This window comes from Netta rufina, assembly GCF_964035555.1.
Source record: "Netta rufina genome assembly, chromosome: 7".
Taxonomy (NCBI): domain Eukaryota; kingdom Metazoa; phylum Chordata; class Aves; order Anseriformes; family Anatidae; genus Netta; species Netta rufina.
This window is the reverse complement of record NC_140130.1, coordinates 24,872,244-24,894,307: the sequence shown is the minus strand read 5'-3', so window position 1 is coordinate 24,894,307 and position 22,064 is coordinate 24,872,244. Positions and strand designations below refer to the sequence as shown.

The window sequence follows — 22,064 nt, the reverse complement described above, 5'->3', positions numbered from 1 at the left end:
GCAATCAGCCTTCCCAGAGAGATTACGGAACCTCCAGCATTGGAGTCCTTAAGGAAAAGTAAGGTGAGGTAGGTCAACTCTTGGGATACAATCCAGTATTGATGATTTTTGTGAGAGTAGTTATCTGTATCCATAACTGCCCTTTTATAGAAGGTCTTAAAAGTGACTAAAATGCAGCAGCTGTGGCCCTCGGAGATGCTGTTGGCTGGCTTTGTCTATTGTGGTGAGCAGGGTGGTTTCCCAGAACATTGCATTCCGCTCTCTGGGGATACCCCCTGGGGCTGTCCCAGCTTTTAAAAATACATCTTTTTGCTCCTCTCTTAATTGCAGCTGTCTAGGGAAAGCTGTGCCACTGAGGTTTTTAAGTTGGCAAACGGGATAGATACAATGGCAATATTCCCTAAAAATACACAAAATTTGCCAATTAACATTCCCCCCTTAACTCTCTCATTTATAAGGATATTATTTGTACATTTCTTTCTCATAACAAAGTTCTAAGAATAGCACTTATTACTGTGTAGGCCCCAAAGAGAATATCAGAAAACAACCACAACAGCAAAACCAGGTGGGTAGTAGCAATGTGCTGCCTGTATTCTCCTTCTGAACGTGCTCAGGGACATTTGCTACGCTGCAAGGAAATACCCAGGGCACTTCTGTGACCTGGAGCAGGGATTAGCTGCCTTGAATCTGTTCGGCAGCACTCCCAACCCAAGCAGTACTTGCAGACTTCCAGGCTCCAACTGCAGCTGAGATGGTGAGAACAGATCAGTAATACCAGTAGGCTGCTTCCTTATTACTGCTGTCTTCGGAAGAATGAATGAGTGCCATTTCAAGGTGTTCATAACGCACTTCTTCATCTGGGATCTGTTCCTGAGAGAAGAGTTAGAAGGGCAAGGCCCTTCGTGGGACTCATATAATGACAACAGGCTGAGCGCCATCCTATTATGAAAAACATCTATCAGTCAGCAAAAGGTGCCCAGCAGTTTTGGGGGATTTGAACGGAGTATTTCTCATGCTGTCTCAGATGGGGAGAAGTGTTCATGATCGTAAAGAGACAAAAGTAAGACTACCCGTTTTACTAAATCTCTGTCTTCCTCTCTTATTCCTTTCCCCCTCATAATTAAATTCAACATTACATAGTCCCACTGCACTTTTTCAGATCTGAACCCAGAAGGCCTGCAAGCACAATGTTTCTTTTGGACCACTGGGACCGTACTCATGGAAGTCTTGCAGACACCAGGCTCCACAGGCTGAAAATCTCTGCTGCTTTGAAGTGGAAATGCAGTATTGCATAGCCTGGAGACTTTGTTTTCAAGGAAGAAAGAAGCAAACCAACAGGCCAAGCCCAGGGTTTGCTGGCTACCAACAGGAATGAACAGTATGACTTCTGTGCCCAGAAGGGTTTCTGGCAATAGCAGATGCCTGTGAAAAGCACCATCGGCTGAATATGAGCCAGCAGTGTGCTCAGGTGGCCAAGAAGGCCAACGGCATCCTGGCTTGTATCAGGAACAGCGTGACCAGCAGGGCTAGGGAGGTGATCGTCCCCCTGTACTCAGCTCTGGTGAGGCCGCACCTCGAGTACTGTGTTCAGTTTTGGGCCCCTCGCTACAAGAAGGACATGGAGGTGCTTGAGCGGGTGCAGAGAAGGGCGACGAAGCTGGTGAGGGGCCTGGAGAACAAGTCCTACGAGGAGCGGCTGAGGGAGCTGGGCTTGTTCAGCCTGGAGAAAAGGAGGCTCAGGGGCGACCTTATTGCTCTCTACAGATACCTTAAAGGAGGCTGTAGTGAGGTGGGGGTTGGTCTGTTCTCCCACGTGCCTGGTGACAGGACGAGGGGGAATGGGCTTAAGTTGAGCCAGGGGAGTTTTAGGTTAGATGTTAGGAAGAACTTCTTCACTGAAAGGGTTGTGAGGCACTGGAACAGGCTGCCCAGGGAAGTGGTGGAGTCACCATCCCTGGAAGTCTTCAAAAGACGTTTAGATGTAGAGCTTAGGGATATGGTTTAGTGGGGACTGTTAGCGTTAGGTTGGAGGTTGGACTCGATGACCTTGAGGTCTCTTCCAACCTAGAAAATTCTGTGATTCTGTGATTCTGTGATCTCGGGTGGTTCATTCAGTTCCTGCTAATTGCATTACCTGTCTAGGCTCTTAATGACTATTTCACAAGTATTATAAAAATAATGTATACCCACTGCCTGCAATCCAAGGCTAGCCATTAAACTTCGTTTTTCCTGGCTCACAGGGTGCTGTCGGTGAATGACCACTGCTGTCCAGCTTTAACGGGCCTTCCCCACCCATACTTATCACAAGGACCATGCCAGGATCTTAAGTAAATGTGCCTGAAAGAAAAAATAGGGGAGCATCCTGCCATGGTTTCTAAGAAAGGTAAAGTCTTGTGCAACATACTTGCACATATGTTGAGCCCCTTTCTGAACACATCTGTTGCATAAATACAACAGCTAATAAAGACCAGATAATTACCAATAGTAATCACAGATTTTCAATGTTGTTCCACACATCTGCAGGTTCCAGAGCTTCCAGCACACAGTGGAAATGACTAGATGAGAGGCTGAAATCTGGCTGCAGCTTTCAATTGGCACTTTTAAAGGGGCACAAGAGAGCCATGCACTTCTCATACATTTTACCCAGTGAGCACTCGGCACTTGACAGTCCCACTCATTTAGCTGCCTTACACAACTCTCAATTTGATTTCTATTTGTTGGGAACCAGATTTTTAAGCCTGTCAGCTAAAATAATTTCCTTATCTCAAAATCTGTGCAATATATGTTCTCACGTTTAACACTCTGCGTGTATCAGGGCCATTGATTTTGTTATCTCGATGGGACCAAGGCTCTTTGAAAAATCTGGCACAAAAATCTGTGGGTACTGAGCTCATGTAAACAGCTGACTATAGAGATCTGTGCCATAAAACATGCGCTCCTACGCTGTGAGCGAGCTGAGAGGTTACAGAGACTGGATATTCGAGCAACTTAACCCTGTAAAGTGTCCTATCTTCACTTAATTTTACTTGCTACGGATCTTTGGCCTTATGGTGACCCCTAGTTCGTGACCACCTGTGGTAAATGACCATATGCAAGACTCTTGTAGGACCTCAGTTTCAGTCTTTACTATTTTTTAATGAGAAGTCTCATAGTTTTCTGCTCCTGGATGTAGCCTGTGTGGAACTTTCTCACTTCGTTTTTTTCCTCTGTTCATCTTTCCATTACAGAAAAAAAATGAGTAGATACATACCTATATTTGTTGCAGAATGCAGACTTTGGTGGAATTACACAGCTGTTATGCATATTACGAGAGCAAAAGCCAATACTGAAGATGCAGTCAGGAACCTGGAACTGTACACCAATGTGCCTTCCCTTGACCTTGCAATCTCGTGGCAGGACACAGAGTACTGAGATCTCCTGGGTTCCTTCCCCTGTCTTCTCTCAGGAAGAGAGACAAGGTTTCTCTTGATATTTGCCAGACAGATCTCTCACTTGATACCAATACCAGAAAACTTGGTATTCCTTCAGTGGTACATCCACAGAAAGGCGGGCCTTATAAAGACAAGCTTTGCAAGGGCTGAATCCTTCTACATTATATTTCAGTAACTGGCTTTCAACTAATGCAAATGCTCCCATCAGCTGTAGAGAGAGCTGCAAATACCAACCACAGTTTTAGCGAGCTAGTCTCAATGCTAAAATAACAGCTGTTCCCTCAGCACGCTCTCTGTTCCAAAGGACAGCCATGTAAATTTATGCATATTATCACATTTTCTTGCCTCCAGTCAAGGCTGCAGGAGAGCTATTCTGTCCCATGGGGCCACCCAGGTCTTGCACAAGAGGGCTTTTTGAATACGTCGTAGTAAAACAAAGGAACAAAGCACCTGTAGCTGCATGGGCACATGGTAGTTAAAGATCAACAATAATGCTAGGGAAGGATGTAATCATATCCATCACTTCTGACTGCTATAAAACACATGTATTTACACAGCCAGTTGTTATGTTCCCACGGTGATGGGAACAATACAGCATTGACCAGCAGCCAGAGCTTCCTTCCCCTTGGGCTCACTGTTTGTGGCCAACCATGCTCTCAGAGCCCGGGCTCTGTGCTGCAGTTCATCTCTACCTCTCAGGTGACTGACATCAGCTGGTGATCCATGGGGAGTTTTGCATTCAGTATTTCCTGGGCGATTTTAGTTCTGAACAGAACAATACTGCATTTCTGACCAGAACAATGCTACATTTTGTCCTTTGCAAGGCCGTGAAAACACAAGGAATTTTGCATTGTGCTACAGAAATGTCCAGAAAAAAGGTCAAAAAGCAGCCTGGCAGATTCTGCATGCAAAACCAAGAGGCTTATGTTTGCAGATGGGTGTCAGACTTAACCACGGTTTGGGGAAGCAAAAGGTAGATCCAAATCACACGTAGAACAGTTCAGACTTCCCTGTGGATCAGAGGAGGAATGTGCTTTACGGCTTCACGGGAGTGTTGCTGTCTGCTGTGTCCAGAAGGGCAGCAGGGCACCAGCACAGCCATTATTTGCTGTGCAGTTAAGCAGGAGAAATGAAAGCTCCAGATGCTACAGCCCAGAATGCTGTCTGAAGCCAAAGAGCACATGGCAGACTGACAGGCCAGCTGGTGTCCCTCCTGACCCAAAGGGTGAAGTTCAGTGGTTTATCAGCACTTCATCCTGAAAAGTCCTGCAGGCATGGACACCGTGTGATGAGCATCTAGCTGAAGCGAAGTGAAAGAGCCTCAAAGAGGGCTCCATCTCACTTTCTAGACCAACAAAGCACCCAGAGAGATGTTTGGACCAACAAGAGGTCAAAACTGAGCCTAGATTAAGTAGCTGAAATGTATGAAAAGTGAGAATTGGAACTTACATCTTGTTTAAGAAAATAAAAAGCCCTCTAAAGGAGCACAGGTATTACTTACTGTGACCAAAAAGGCTCCTGTTCATAAACGGTGTCTTTTCCAGCCTAATCTCAAAAAGGTCCTTGGGCTCAGGGTAACTGGGAAACTACAGCAAAAGTGGTTCTGTGAGCACAAGGAAAACTGCTGCCTAACCCAGCTGCTCAGCACTGTGCTCTGCCTGGAGGGACGTGTATAAATTGGGTGGCAGATACATACAGGAGACAAATACTTCCACTTTTCTTGGCCAGCACTGCTCCAAATTTCTATGGGACACACTGCTGGATGAAAGGGGTTTGACAAAGAAGGAAAAGCAAGAGTTTAGTCTGCTATGTCACTCTCTCGGTAGCCAGAAAAACTAACACTTGCCAGTGCTGGCTCAAAGAATAGGCAGATTTTATCTCCTGACAGATGAGCTGTAAATCAGAGAGACCTGTACATGATCCCTTATCCTGTACATTCACTGTAGGCAGGCAAAGACGTTATGAGATAAGGGATATCTGTACATCACTTTTTATGAACATCTCATTGCATGCAGGGATAGTTTATGATCCTAGTCGTGATAATCGCTTTTACTCTTACAGAGGGAAGTGTAGAGGGGCGAGACATTTGCATGCCCTGGGGCTGTCACTTGGAGGAGGTCTGTTTGCTTTACCCAGCCTCTGCCCAGATGCTGCCTGATAACTCAGCACACAGGCTAAAGCTCACTGACTTACCCATGGCAGGAGTGGGTCCCTGCGTCACAAGTGACAAGATCTTTAGCTGGATGGCACAAGCCCCAGGCAGGTCCTAACTCTGACATTGCTGACACTGGTCCAAGGAGACAAGCATCTGACTGCATCCAGAGCTCCGGGATTATTAACTCTCTATTAACTCTCTTCCCTCATTTTTCATGTGCTTCTGCAGTGTCCTCCTGAAGCCCCTTATTTCCATTTTGCTGCCTGCTGCTGCAGGGAATCCCGAAGACCCAAGGATTCACAGTTGGTCTGTCCGGGTCAGCTCTTGCCCCCTGCCCCTTCCCTGCTCTGAGCCCACTGACAAAGTTCAGCAAAGTCTGAAAGGAGGATGGAAACCTCAGCAACAACTGATTTCTAAATCTCTTGCAGTGGGTGGCCAAGCAGGAGCTCCAACTCAATGTGCACTGTAAAGGAGGCAGGAGAGTTTAGCCCATGCACACTCTGCATTTACACAGCATGGATGTGAATACACATACCCACACCTAATGCAGGCTCTTGGCCAGCATGAGGAGACATCCAGGGAGCTGTAAAATTGAGCAGCTGTTGCAGAGGGGCTGCAGTTATTGAAGTGTGTATGCAGACAGGACGCAGATAAGCTGGCAACTCAGCTTCATCAGTACAACTGCTGATGGAACATATTATTTCACTGCTCAAAGGAAAACTTCAATATTACTGGAAAGGATGAGATTCACAAAGGAAACCACACACACAGACACATGCAAAAATATAAAGGAGAAGAAGGATGGTGTTTTACATTCTGGTGATTCACTCTGAGACACAAGAAAATGAAAGAATCTCCCCAACCATTTGGCTCCCCAAATACTAAATATATAAACTTGTTGCTGTGATAGCTCCTCCAGACATGAGTCATACATTTCAAACCCTTATGGGGTCGATCAATTTAACTTCATAAATGAATTACACCACCAAAACCAGACCAATGTATCCAGACTGGCTCGTTTCAGTCTTTCAAAGCTGTTGCTAAAACTGTGTGAGAGTCCAAACGCTTACCAGCAAGAGCTGAAAACAGTAAATCAGCTTTAATAGGCTGTTTTTGTCTACTGTACAGGAACAATGCCTGAAAACAAAACAAAACAAAACAAAAAAAACACCACCCAGACCAGAACTAACAGAATTCCTGAAGGATGTGCAAACTCTGTTTCATTTCTACATGCCTGATGATCTGGGTTTCAGTTTGGTTGTCCTACATACATAACCCACAGAATTTCTGAATCAAGACCAGCACTTTATATCTAAAATATTTAGAAATGCTTCCAATACTGACAAAAAGATCTATTGCCTCCCTCAATAGCTCATTCCTGTTGCTAATTACCCTCAGTTATGTCTAATTTAAATGTGTCCCTTCATTTGCCAGCAGCTTGATATTCTTATGCTAGTATCTGCTACATTAATGCACCCTCCCCTTTCATTTATCTTCCCTCCATGTAGTAAAGTTGTCTTTTAACCTTTTCTTTGCAATATCATTGACATCCTCCTGCCTCCCTTTGAAGATGTCTGTGGTCTCTCACCATGCTATAGTGGTGCTTCGGTTTCATTTATTTTCCTCGTGGTAGGGAGGCAAAAAGAAAAAAAAAATGTTTCCAACATCATCTTCATTTTCTGCTTTTTTATTTCTCCTGCAGCAAACACACTGCCAGCATAAGATGCCAGGCTGATAAGATTGAAACAAAAGTCAGAATTTACTATCAAACCAACTTCACACTGCCCTGCTCTCCTACAGAGTGCTGTAAGACCATCAGCCTGGGTAGAGATGGTGTCCCCTGGTATTTAGATTAGGAAATGTTGTACCAATACCATGGAACAGCTGCTGGTAGCAAACATCAGCTTCCACGGTAAAGACAGTAGCCAGGAGAGCCCTGAGCTTGGTCCTTCTCTGGATCAGGACCAAATAACTAATCTCAGGCTGTGAACTGTATTATCCAGTGAAATACCATGAGCCTTCCTTGATTTTGTTCCCCAAATCAAAAATAAACCTTCTCTAGATTCAAGGTTGGTGGTGTTGCTTTCCACATTCTCCATCCTCTTCAGAAAAGATGAAGAAGCAGAAAGAACAACTTTCATTTGCTGCGTTTTATGGTTCACTGTGTGTGTGATGTTCTTTTAATACTGCATAACAGTGCTTTGATTATTCCAATAATGGCATGCCCCCAGAAGAAGAATGACATCTGCTATATAAGATAGGTTTGGTACAATTATGCCTCTTGCAGTATTTCTGTCTCATTTCTTTCAAGGACATGGAACTTCACGTTTTCCATTAAAGCTAGAAAAGATGACTATAAACATGTCTTTTCCTGTGATATAAAGCTCAAACTACAAAAGATAGATCACACAAAATTATTCCTGTTTGCATTCTGAAGACGGAGCTTGTCATTAGAAAGATGAACACTTTATATTCTTCTTACATTTTCTAATATTATAATGACAGATATTATGGCAAGTGCCATAATCTGTTCCACTGCTGTGCAAACATTGCACATCACCTCCCTAATAGCACTGCAAAAGCTAGAGATGGAAGTTCATTATTTTCTTTGCCTTCTATCAGGGTATTGATGATCTATATAATTACTGCAGGTGCAGAGATGCGCAGTGGTGAGACAGCACCAGCACAATTTTCCAGGCAGCAGCACTGTACTGATACTGGGAATGTACTGCTTCCAGCATTATTATACTGGAAAAAAATAGGTCTGAAAAGCTTGGTTTGTATTTTAGCACTTGTTAAAGATTACAGGCAAGCTCCTGTTTTATAGTTTTTAACTGGGAGACAGCAGCTTGCTGCCCAAGCTGATGTAGCTAAAGCTGTATGCCCTGCAAGGTCCTACCATTACCTTGAGCAAGGCAAGGTCAGCAGGTTCAGTTCTCTTCATTTACATCTCATGTAAGAACAATAACCCATTTTCAGCTTCTCCTCCAGCAACAGAGGCCAGGAAGTCTGTTATGTGTATACAAATACAGCTAGTGTGGAGTTTTCCAGCTCAACAGATTTCCACTGGAAAACATGGATTTATCTAAAACATCTACTGGGAGTGTACCAGTTTGGGCAGAACTCATGAGCAGGTAGGGAGGACACCCACGGGGACTGGGAGATAACTTGCTTAGCAGTTGGTTTGCCCAGGATGCAGGACACCCAAGTCAGTGCTCTGCTGAATTCTCTATGAGGGCATGAATCTGATCTTCTGCTGAGACACATCCTCTCTGACCCATTTCAGGACCTATTACATACAAACAAGCTATTCATGCTGTGCAAAAGTGCCAGAATTTGTGATCTCATATGAAAGGGAGTACTGGTTGATGACTTAGTTTTACCAGAAGCCCATTGACCTGAGGATGGTTTCCTTCTTACGTATAAAGAAGCATTTAATCTTCCTGCTTGGACTGGGATCTGTTTGACTTCACCTACCATTATCAAAATTATGTGTTGGTGGACAGCAGAGCTAGCCATGGATTACATACAGTACCCTCCACAAATGTAATCAGGTTGAATTATCAGGGATTGAATCCTGGGCTCCTGGAAATAAATCGTAGTATTACATTTGTCATCTCTGATCCTTTAATAGCCACAAAACACTGACAGCAAAGGCCTATGGTCAACCTTAAGCAAATTGTTTAGGGCACTTTGGGCTGTGGTTAATGTGAACTGGACCCTGCAGACAGATATGTGTGTTCATAACAATATATCTTCAAAAACCCTCCAAAAATCCTAAGAAAAGTGGTGTTGGTTGGGTTTTAGTTGGTTGGGTTTTTCTTATTGGGTAAAAAGGGTATTTTAATAGTGAGGATTTGAAGCAAAAAGGAACATATGTGTACTGAAATGTCTATAACAGTATGAACAAGAAAGGAGCTCTTTCAAATAATCTCCAGTTAGCACGGGGCCAGGAATTACATCATGTTCTCAGAAACCATCAATTACTTTCTGACAGCAGAACCATGATAAGGTCCAAATTCAAGGTCAACCACATCCTACACTTGTGATCTTGTGAAAATGCTTGCCCAATATCCACACACAAAGTGGATCAGTCACTTTTATCTTTCTTTTTTTTTTTTTTTCTTTTTTCTTTTTCCTTCTGATTCTCTCCGCCATCCCACAGGGGTGGGGGGTGAGCAAACGCCATGTGGTGCTCGGCTGCCTGTTGGGTTAAACCACAACAAGAAGGAAACCCCTCTCCTGTTGTGCTGGTCAGTGCCATGCTCTCTGCACCTCTGGCATTACAAAGCACGGGGCTTCCTCTCCGTCTTCCAGACTGCCTCTCACGTATGAGCCTGGGGAAAGCAATGGGACTGCTTTTGGGGAATTAGACTTGCCAGAAATCTAATGCACAGAAAAGGGAATCCGTTCTCATTTTTCTTGCGGGCTATACCCTAGATTAGCTCGTCCCAAAGCACCTCTCCTCCCCCTTCCTTGCTTCTCCCAGGTCAATGGTGACTCATTGGTACTCAGTAGAGGTTTCTGCAGCTTAATTCATTGTCAGAAAAAAAAGGTTTGAGACTGTCAGATGAAAGATACTACAGAAGTGGAAAGAGGTATGTCTTGTAACTCTGCAGCCATGCACTACGTACATTCCTTTATTTTATTTTCCCTTAAAAAAAAAAAAATTATACCTGATCCTAGAGTAGAGAGGCAGCTTTTTCATTCATCCCCACCACCCCTCCCCACAGCACGTCCCACCTTGCTGTTTGTACACGAGGCTTTGGGAAAGGCAGGGGTCGGACATACCCAACAAACGGATCTGTATGACGGCACCGTGTAAACCAAAGAACATCCAGAGGGGCTGGGAAGAGTCCACGCAGACCTGCATGCCGGTGCTGGCACCGTTGTGACTCAGGTGCAGCTCGCCGTCCGAATTCACCATAAATCCCAAGATGTCTCCGCTCTGGAGGGGCACCAGGACCCGGCAGACAGCCCAGAACTCCTTCCGATCAACCAGGGACTCGGGGTTATAGGGGAGGTCGCTGGGGCGCAGGGTGCTGGGGTCGCAGGACGTCACCCCATAGGACAGCGTCCCCGTGCGTGCGGCGTTGGACTTGTTAATCTTGACGAAAATGGTCTCGTTGATCCGAAGGGGTCTGCTGGTGAAAACCAAAGTCCTCTCCTCCCGGGCGTGTTCCAGGCGGGCCACGGTTTGGTCATCGAGGATTTTGACGTGGGCTCCCCGGAGGTGGTGGAAGCGGAGGTCGCTCTCGAGCTGGGAAGGGAGGAGGTGGGAGTGCTGGGAGTTGAGGGAGTTCTGCGGGATGGGGCACGTGGTGGCCGTCACGTGGAAGCTCTCCTCCTGCAGGTTGAGGTCGCACAGGCTGACCGAGAGGCGGGCGTCCTCCGTCTCCTGCCGCAGCGAGGGCCGGCGGATGGCGGTGAAGGAGCGGGGCCGCAGGCAGTCGGGAGGAATGATTTCGCTGTCTGCGGGGAAGGGCAGGAGAAAACAAAAGAGGTGTCACTGCAGAGAGAACGAAAAGGGCCCGGGAGTTTGCAAATCGGTTTGATTCAGATGTTTAAAAGGGAAAATCAGAGACCTGCTGCCATTAATACATTTTCTCCTTTAAAATATGGGAGCGGAGTGCCATAAAAAGTATCTGCAATCGATTGCTGTTCTTGTGCTCTCCACACCAGCACCACCATTTTCAGCTTCTGAGTAGGCGGACTCAAAATCGATGGAAAGAATTGACCAGGGGAGGGTCTCCTTGGAGAGGGGAAGCGGAGTGTAAATATATGAAATACACCCCGAACGTGCCAATCAATACCCATGCAGGCTCTGAGTTTTCGTGCCCTGTTCATTGTCTACAGTAATTCTCATAGATCTAGGAAATGAATTTCTAACTAGATATTTTTTGCTTTGAAACAAATGCTATGTTCAGTTCTAATTTATTTATCATCATATGAAATTTAATTTGTATTCCTGCATATAATTAATCATTAGTGGTCTGGTCCTCACTGCAAACCAGTACAGATATGGATTTCACGGTGTAGAACTTGGGCATATGCTGCTTTCTATAAATAACACACAATCATTTATTATCTCTAAGACAAACAATTAAAAATCAAACCCATAGGCATATAACAAAGAAAGATGACGCTTACGTATTCGTACCCATCAGTGGAAACAGAATTGAACCTTATCCTCTTTGTTAGTCTCACCTGCTGTTTCAAGAGCTAATCATCAATTTATTCAATTCTTTTTCCAGGAAACATAATCACCTGCCTTTAATGCTTAAATTACTTTTATTTAACATATTCTTAGCTACACTGTTACCATAGAAATTTCAAAGAGCAATATACTGAGAAAAAAAAAAAGAAAAAAAAAAACATTACTTGAACAGATTATAAAAGTAAGCTGAGATAATGCAAAGATTTATACATATGCTTAACTTTCTGTGCTGCACGAAGCCTATCAGCGTCAAGAGACTATTCTCTGTAAGAAAGCTGAGCATGTGGAGAATTCTCTGCAAAAATTACAATAAGCTATGACCCATATCGACTATTTCCCCACAGGAGCTATGCCTGCCCCAAGCCTGAAGACTGTGTTGTGGCTTCAAGCCAGGCTCCAAACGACATGAGGTGGGAACACCCCATGCAATGCAATCCCCTGACAGCGGCACAAAGCAACACTGCCTGATCCCAGCCCAGGACCTGCCACAAACATGGCACAAGGTGGAACAACAAGAGGAAGAGGAGCAGAGACTCATTCCTATCCCATGGGTGAGACCCTTGCAGGGGACACTTCTTCCAGCCACGTCTCCTTGGGATTTTCTTTTATGATAACAAAAGAGCAGGAACCCAGGTTATTTCAGGATTTTCCCCATGGGATAAGCCCTCTCCTGGTACACCAGAGTAGTGGTCCTGCCCTGGTGTGCCAAAATAAAATGCCAGTTTCTGAATAACCAACATCTCCCGCGATGGGTGAGGTCTGACTAACAGCCGTTCCTGCCCATCTCTTCTGGGAGCCCTGACAAGAGCACACCCACACACAATTTGGCTTCAGCAGAGATCTTTGCTTTGCTTTGCTTAAACTGGATTATTCCAGGCTTCTCTTTAAATAATCTGCTATTACAAGGGAAGCACAGTCTCAAAATAAAAAAGGGCTTTGTTTCTCATATTTGATTTTCCCCAAACTGATATTTCAGCTTCTCTTCCCAAAAGTTAATTAGAGAAAAAAGAGGAATAAATAAAATCAAAAATTACCCCAAGTAATTTAGAAACAGGTTGCATTAATGCTTTGTAATATATGGGCTCGCATTTGCATTGCAAGTGCCCCTACTGGATAGAATTAGATTTATTTTGCCTTCTTTTGGCTGGAAATCCACAGAGGAGAACAAATTAATACTGGCAGCTGATGACGATCCTTTGGTGTAGGTGAATGGGTAGAGACCTTTCTGAATAGGAACAGAAGGTCCTTTCTATTTTATTCCCTGTAACTATGCATGTGCAGCCTGGCTGACAACTGTGATGTGTGGGTAGCTTGCAGCCAGGGTTTTGAAACAGCTTGTTTTCCACCAGGATGCTTGCATTTCCCTTTGGCTGCTGGACAAAATATCTCTTTCTATCTGAAAAGAGGTTAAGAGAGATGAAGTTCTTCCGCAGCCAAGACACATGGCAGTGATAGCAAACCAGGGTTACGCTTCCAACTGTTTTACTTAAACCCATCAGTAGCTCAGATGCCTAGCCACATAAGGGATAAGATGTCTCAAGCATATGGGATTGACTGTGAGACTTAGTTCATTAATGTTTGCAAATATCCATGGAAAAAAAGGATTGCAGTTTACTGGCATTTGAAGTAAGTTTGTGAAAATTTTGAGATGACTCTCAAGAGATGCTGGCCTGCTCCAGGGCTCTGTTTTTTTCACAAATCACAAGATAGCCAGCCAAAGAAGAAAAATAATCCCATTGCATATGAAGTAAAACAAAGTGGGATTCATCTTTTGGGGTGGCAGATAAGTTGGAAGAGATGTGATATGCCACTTATCCAGAATGAGTGATAACAGCCAAGGGCTATGAAAGAGCAATTCTGGTGAAATTTGAAACAAATGGGGTGACTTTGAGCAGTTTCTTTCCCCAAAGGAACCCAGAAACAAGTTGTTTTCTTCCCCCAAAGCTTCATTTACCACTTTGCTAACACAGACCCAGCTGCTCAACTGACTTTTAATGCCTACAAAGGAGGGACTCTTCATGTAAGTGTGTTCAGGAACATTTCTATTTGCAGAGACAAACCAAAAGCGCAAATCAAAAAGACAGAATGACTTTATGTGATGAGACTGTTCAATACGAAGAGGGTCCCAGGGCCACCACCACATGCAGCTTGGCACAGGCTGGCTGCCCAGAGAGGTTTTGTTGACTTCTACATCAGTACAGTTCTGATGCCGATGTTGTATTCATAGACTTAAATTTCCAGTAGTGATCTAACCTTAGCCAAAGCAGAAAGGATTTCCACTAAATACAAATTTTCTGCTCCTCAGTTCAAGAACCTGAGGCACATTGAATTTTTGCAAAGGAGGCCTGACTTCACAAATTGCTTTGTATCTTCTTCTGGCTTTGATTAAAAATAAAAAATGAAAAAAAATGAGTAGGAGTAATTTATTTAGCAAAGTAGAGATGAAGGGCACTTAAGCAGTTCAACAGTCTTCTGTTTTCTCCCCCTCTTTAGCGATGTATATCTACAAAATTTATATTCTCAGCAGCTGGTTCCTTGCATACTAAATTAACTTGAGGTATCTTCCTCAGACAAGAGGCTTCAAAGCTCTCTGTTTTCCTGCTCAGAGGGCATGGAGGAGCCTCCTGCTTTCTGCAGGCTCACGGTGACTGCAGCAACACTTTAAAACAGAGGTTATGAGGTGCTGGTGAGCAGCCAGATGCAGCTGGAATCGCTGCATCCAGCTCAGAAGTGTGTCACTACCGCCTTTTATTTGAACCGCTGCCAAGTGTTGACTTCTTAAGACCATCTATTTCCTTAAACACGTGTAATAAAAGTAATATATATTTATTACAGTTATCACATGCATGCGTGTTTACTGTACCGATGTGCACATTCAGACACAAATGCATTTCTAGTCACCAGCATGCACAAATCACCTCAGCCCTACACAAACCCAAAGGGGATGTACTGCCATCAGGCTGTCAAATCATTATTTCCTTCTTTTCCTTCTCAGTATTGTTTGTTACTGCCTGAAGAGTTGACTTTCCAAGGTCATGAGCAGCAGGGATTCACACACCTGTAGAGGATTTGAGAAGGCAGAGTGAATTTGGCACCCACACACATGCACGCACGTACTGGAAACTCCAGATTTAACTGCTAGCTCTAGGGAAGCTGACCTCCTCCTCTCCATGAGTTTTCTGAGACTGGAGCAAGCCTCCAGCCTCACATAAACTGAGTGGGCTGCAACCACCCTCCAGAATGAGCTACAGAAGACCTAACATAAATAAATCAAACTTGAGACTTATGACTAAAAGAAAACAAAACAAAACAAAACACACACACACATACACACACACACACAAAAAAAAAAAAAAAAAAAAAAAAGAAAAAAAAAAGAAACCAACAACCAAAGCCTTAAGATTTTGGGAATCAGGCTGATAACCTGATAATGTAAGAACCCATCCCATTTCTCATGATCTTTCCTCCCAGGAGAGAGAGATGCTTAGAAGACAAAGAACAATCTAGGGATTCCTTGTGTCTGGAGAAAATTTCTGTCCTCTGCTACTAAGTAGAATAAGGAATTGGTAAGGTCAGAACCTTGCTGGCATGTTCCTCTCCTTCTAATACACATCCCCATGTTATTTCCTTCCTTCTGTTCTTTGCTTTACTTCTTCACAAGTGCATTTCTCTTCTTTCGAGCCCTCATTTCACCAGGTAATATTATTTTTAATGTGTACTGGTGCTCACTATGTATTTTCCATGACCAAAGAACCTCACAGGTGCTAAGCTACAAAAAGACAGCCTACAGTCAGTGGCACCTACAGGAATGGACTGTGTAAATGTACAACTGCAGAAGGAGTTATACCGTAGCACTCCCACCATGCTGGAGCACCTCCATTCCTACTCAGGAGCTCAAAGGAAGGCTGCTTTCCCCACTATCTGTGCTATCTGTCACACGGGGTTATGCAGGGAGGATAACGGGGCTTCCAGCACCATCTCCTCCATGGTCCACAGCAGACTTGTGCAGCCAACTGCACATCTGGCAACACTTTGCCATTGAAGGGGATGTCTCTGAAATATGAGGCAGATGTATTGGGCTGTAAAATAATATCACCCTCAAATGCAATCGGGACAAGAAGCAAACCTATGCTCCTGGAAACCCTTCATCACACACAGCCCCGTGTTCCCCATCGTGGGAGTGTGGGTATTAATCCTGACCACAGTCCTTGCTGCCTTGCTGAGCCAGTCATTTCGAGCTGATGCATGCTGCTGGGAACCACCACACTTCAGCCCAGAAGTAGCCAGAGGAATTTCTATACATCGCTTATAGCTCCATTTATTATGAGCTCTAAGGCAGCTGAGGACTGAAAACTCAGCAAAATGGAAACAAATTATATTCTCACTAATCCCACAAAAATGAAGGATGAAGATCATTGTGACCTGGGGGCAAGGAGCAATACTGGCTCCCAAATCCTTTTGGCTGCCAGCTTTTCCAGTGTGTGTACAGCACCCAGTCCACAGCACCACCTCGACTGGAAAGAAGAAGAGCAGCCCTGACTGGATCTTGGAAGAGGAGTGCTGCCGTGTGGCCCTGGGTTCAAATTTCACCCAAATTAAGGGGCAAATGGAAGCCGATCTGCTGCAGCTTGCTGCACTCACAGTGTCTGAGATGTCCTCACTACCAGAGGATGCTCTTGCTCTAGGCTATCTCAGGCTCTGCCACGTGTATCTTAACTGTTTTACTGCACCAGGACGAGCTAAGCAAACAGGAGAGTGAAAATCACCCTTACTTAAAATAAACATGGAGGAAAAAATGAGAAGTGAAGAAAGCCGAGGCCACGCTCATGGTCATTAAGAGACAAAGCTCCACTCACAGAGCACGTCCAAAGTGCTCTTGCCTGCTGGCAGCGTGTCAGAGCAGACACTTGTAAAACTATTTGTTTTTCTGCAAGTTTGTACGCTCCATGTGAGGTCTGGGGAGGAGGCTGGGCTCTGCTGCGCTCAGCGTAACGCTGCCGAGACCCGCACGCCCGAGTGGATGCTGCTGCTGGGATGCTGCACACGGGTCTCCCCCTCCCCTCCCCGCTTGTTACTGTTAAATCCTGAATTTATATGATCCGAGACCACTCCATTGTGTTTACTTCTCATAAACCATCAGGCGCCAGAATGCAGCTTCTCGGATCATGCAGTGAAGCCACTTTCAAGAATTATTGTAGCATGTGGGAGGCAAATGTTTAAAATCTCTCAAAGGAATGATTCAGACTAAAAACCTCCTTTGCCATATACTTAGGAATTCACTTCTACAAAGTACATTTCCCTTTATGAACAACCGAGAAATCAAACGACCCAAGTTATTGCCTCAGATCAACCATTCCTTCTCCTTGCAAAACACCCACATAGAATCAAGGACATCAGTTAAATAAACACCTACTTATACAATACCTGCACATGTGCCTGTCTATTTCGTTGATAGTATAAATAGTTTCAAATAAAGCTGCTTCCTTCTGCTCTCGTTGCTTTGGCTCCTTTTTTTGCATGATTACAGGAATATATGCAAAGCTACAGCCAACAGATGATTTCACTTGTAGCAGCTATATGTGTAAGATGCCCAGGGTGCTCTTTAAGAGACAGCAAAATCTGCTCTGGGGCAAACAGCATCGAAGATCAGGACCCAGCTGCTGGGCTCTGCAGCAGAAGATGCTCCTCACCGCATGAACAGAAGAAAGGTGTAAACGGTGAGTGGGAGGCAGAAAGAATTACTGTTCTTATTTTATAGACTGGAAACTGTGGGATGGGGACAGTCCAAGGGGACAGTCAATTTCTCCAGCAGAGTTCTTGATTGAAAGCTCTTGGGTTTCTTGGGATTCAGCCCAAGGCACAACAAAACCACCCCATTTCCCACGTTGCACCCTCTCATTTCCCACCTCTTCACTCAATGTTTTATTCTCTACCTGCTGCTCCTCTGCTTCCATCTGCAGGTTCCTCTCTCCACCTCAAAACTCAACCTCCTTGGGGCCCCTCATCCATTACAGGATCCCGATGGTCAGTATGGAAGCTGCTGTTCAATAATTCCTTCTTCATCAACACACCAGCTTGGCTTCACTGCATGGTCAGCGGAGAGCAAATGTGTTTTTTATGTGCATTCCCATGGCTAATGTGGGAGTTAAGGGTTACATGCAAATTCTGGCTTCCTGCTCGTTGCAATTTGGAAGCCGAGCTAACTGATACAGCAGCCATTTTCATTGCAGGAAGGAGAGCTATGTAAATCAGCTGAGCCCATTTATTTGCCTACAACCAACACAATCCAAACTAGCTTTCTGAAAAGACAGTCAGTTGTCTTGCCAATACAGCTGAAAACATCAGAGAGAATTACTGCTGTAGCCAAGGGGTAGACATCAAAGTCCACTCCAAGGGTTACAAAGAGACCAAAGCTGGAGTTCATCTGTGGGAAAAGTCATTCATGATTATGCAAAAATTGTCACCAGATTTTAAAACTGGTCTGCAAAAGAAGCCAGACCATTGACCCTGTGGAGCCAGCTGCAAGGCTATGAACATCTTCTGCTTTCACAGAAATTATTGGAAATCAACACTGCTTAATTAGCACCTCACTGGACTGGCCTTTGCTTTGTGTTCCTGTTTGTTTGGATCAAAATCAACATTTCTTTCCAGGCATTTTGGGAGAGATTGAGCACTAAAGCTGTTTGGTTTGCATGATTCAGTTTTGGAGATGTGATAAAAATGGGATGGAAGAGAAAAACTTTGCCATGTCATTGCTACCAGCTCCTAGATGTTTGATTAAATCCTTGTGCAAATCTGGTGATTCCTGTGGCTGTTAGCACCAAATCCGGCTTTTGAGGGAGTGGTGCCTTTGTACCATTAGTTCCATCAGGTGTCCTGCCTAAGGACATGTGTCCTAAGGATACAAATAGCCTTCTCGACTTACCAGGATTATCACAGATTTCTTGTCATGAATGGTCAGTGCTGTACTCAGAGTACAGATGAAATATCACAGCAAAACAAATCAGAAACAAACAAACAAAACAAGCAAGCAAAGAAAGAAAGAAAAAAACAGATTTTAAAAGAGGGAAAGGAATGTGTGCTTACGTACTGCAAGCCTCTGAGTTGGAATATCCAGAAAGAAAAAAAATACAAAACCCTGACTTTAAGAGAATTGCAGATGTTTTTAAGCCAGAGTGAACAACTGTGGCTTTCAGGCCAGCTTAGTAATTGAATTGATCATCTGTGTATTTTTTAATAACGTCTATGGAATGAAAGCATACAATTTCGTACATGGATAGACTATAGTTTAAGGGACAAAGGTTGAGTACTGACTTATAAATCATAGTTTTGGGACATGTGCTATGTAACAAAGTGCTCTGAACCAGTCTGGTTCATAACAAACATTCATGCAATTCTGCATAACATCTGTAAGCATGTCAAATTGATTTGAACATATGAAATGGCACAAAAAACATAACTAGCCTCATAGAATTAAAATAAATTACTGTTTTCCTTAGCAAATATGAATGTTTTGAAAGAGCCTGACAGTAGATTATGAAGAACAAACTTCCATACGCGTGTTATGGCTGTGGATTTGTTTTCTTTTCCACAAAAGCTGATGCTCAGAGTCTGCAGGGTGTTGGCAGCCTCTGTGTTACAAACAACACATTTTGTTTTTTGTCCAGGAAGGCTTTTCACTCTGGGTAAACTCATCTTCCCCAGCCAGCGGTCACGCAGACAGGCAGATGTCCTCAGGTTAAGGATGTGCTTGAGCACTGCCACAGCCACCTCTGGATGTTGGCACCTCCTTGTCTGGTTCCCTGTAATGTGGTCATGGGTTTTCCATTTGATGTTTCCTAATTCCTCATGAAGTCATAGAAAGAAGGTTTCAACAGAAATCAAGTGACTTGGTTTTGTGGAGACCAGTTAATCCCCATCATTCCCTCCTCAATCTATCTCCTACTCACACGCTCTCTGAATTTTTCTCCCACCCCCAATGAAAGGATTTCCATCTCCATTCCCCCAGACCTGCTGGACTCCATGATCGGATATTATTATTCCTGGTACAAACCACAGAAAAGCAATCAGCACTTCTAGGATCACAGCTGCACTATTTTTAATCTCAGTCCTGCCCCCCTCTTTACTGTGTCTCACCTTCTCTTTACATGTCCTCTTATTCTTTCTACCACTGGAAAATCTTTTACTACTTGGTTTAATTACCTGTGCAAGACCTAATTCTCCATGGAGTCTGACAATCCTTACTTCATCTGAAGCTTCCTGATCTTTGAATGTGAATTCCTCTTTAGAAAAGTTTTTTTTCTTCTTCTTTATTTTCTTTCTCCATGGGAAATTAAAGCAATAATTACAATTCCTGGTTGTCTAATAACTTTACGGGGCCCTCTTTTCATACCCAGTGGCTCCACCAGCACTATCATCCCTTTTACACTCCTTGTCTCCTAAAAACTTTGACCCTCTTTTATCATAGCTATTGAAGTAAGACAGTAGCCCAGCATTACATGCAGAGCTAACCCCACAGCTTTACTTTTTACCACTTACTGTCTCAGATTGCTATGGGCCCTCCAACAACTCTATTTCTAATGCTCTTTGCATTACTGTGAGAATGTTTCCATAGCATCTCAGTGCTCACAGCCAATTTCCAAGCTGCATCAGACACATCCCTTTACCCCCTGAATCATCTGACAGCAATTTTCTTCCAAACAAGCGCTTTCTCCCTCCTTCCCATCCATCATCCTCCCTCCTGTGGTATTTATGTACCCTGCATTTATCCTTTTTCACCTGCTTTCATTTCCCCCTGTGTTTTCCTGCCAGGAGTGGAGATGATGAGTACTTCCCTAACTCCTCACCACATGTCCCAGCGAGAGGCTCCTACCATTGCTGACAGCTTTACAGCCAGCTGAGCAGTCAATGCAGCAACAACCCCCTTGTCTCTGCCACAGCCTCCTCAAGGTCCAGCATCTCACTCAGCATCACTGCTCATTGACCTGAAATACACCACTAGGTCTTCCCCACTCCCTTAGGAATCAGAGAAATGCTGCTAGTGATCACCTGTGCCCATAAAGTGCCTCTTCTGGGGCTCATTGCAGTCCCTTTTTGTCTGCTAAAGGCACTGATAAATGATGAATGGTCTGGGCATCAGAGGGATTTTGCCTCCTTGCAATTACCTAACTAACAGAACCTAAGAACACAGCATTTTCTGGCGAAGACACAACCTGTGTAGGGCAGTGATAACACTTAATATTTCAATCCACTGTCTGAAGAAAAAATAGATTGAAAAGATACAGCATTTCAGGATAACCTGAAACAAAGCACTCAGTTTATCTCGCTTCCTTTTATCAAAGCAAATGACTATTGAACCAAGAGCTACTGCAGTTGATTTCTGGGGCTTATTTAGAAATTGCTCTGGCAATTCTCAAGATTAAAATGTTATTTCAAGACTCAAAATGGAAATACATCATTTTGAAAATAATGAAAGAAAGCAGCTACAGTTTGCCAAAATTGTTTCAATTTTTTTTAGCAATGACTAATTAAGTTTACAGAACATCTCTCCTCCTCCATGCTGGTTCCTCACCTAAAGATCCAACAATTACATTTCTGAAAGAATGCACATAATGCTATTTGTCCATAGTATTTTCTTTGTCTTAATTCCCAATATCCACTTCTTGGAGAATTTCTACCCCAGAATCTCATATGAAGAAGCTCTCAAAAAATGTCTGACTTGTTTTACACATGTACAAAATGGCACTGCAGCTATTACACCCCATCTACTCCACTCCTATTCCAGAGCTTCTGTGGTCTGCAAGAACCATTCTCCCAGTGATGCACAGGAACAGTAAATCAAGGCTTTCTTTGATGAGCTTGGTCTAAAATAACACAACTATTGCAGTCAGCACCAATTCAGAAAAGTTCAGCACCTGTTTAGGTTTATTCCATTTCACAACAGCACTTAAGCATCCACATCATCTAAACAAATATTTATATCCCACTGAATACAACAGGACATACACACGAGTGCATTAGTAGTCTCAAATCAACATAATTTTCTGCACCAGGGCTACACAGGGAAAGATTTAAAAACTATGTTCCCTGACAAAAAAAAAAAAAAAAAAAAAAAGTTCTTATGGCAAACTCCAGTCTCCGCCATTGTCCCATTGCATGCTGCTGGAGGAGTAAGCAGCAAAGGAGATTTCCTAAAATAGTAGCCCTGAATCAGTCATTTTAGCTGTCACAGATGGATGAAATTAGGAGGGAGAGTTGATGC

General features: G+C 43.8%; 1 protein-coding gene across 1 annotated transcript in view; it reads right to left on the bottom strand.

Annotated features, from left to right (window-relative positions):
• NEURL1 (neuralized E3 ubiquitin protein ligase 1) overlaps positions 1-22,064 on the bottom strand; it is a gene marked incomplete at both ends in the record, with an annotated part of 148,095 nt that overhangs the window by 5,142 nt on the left and 120,889 nt on the right. Inside the window, 3 exon segments of the mRNA XM_084290212.1 lie at positions 10,263-10,283; positions 10,286-10,342; positions 10,345-11,058. Coding sequence (XP_084146338.1) covers positions 10,263-10,283; positions 10,286-10,342; positions 10,345-11,058 — 792 coding nt within the window.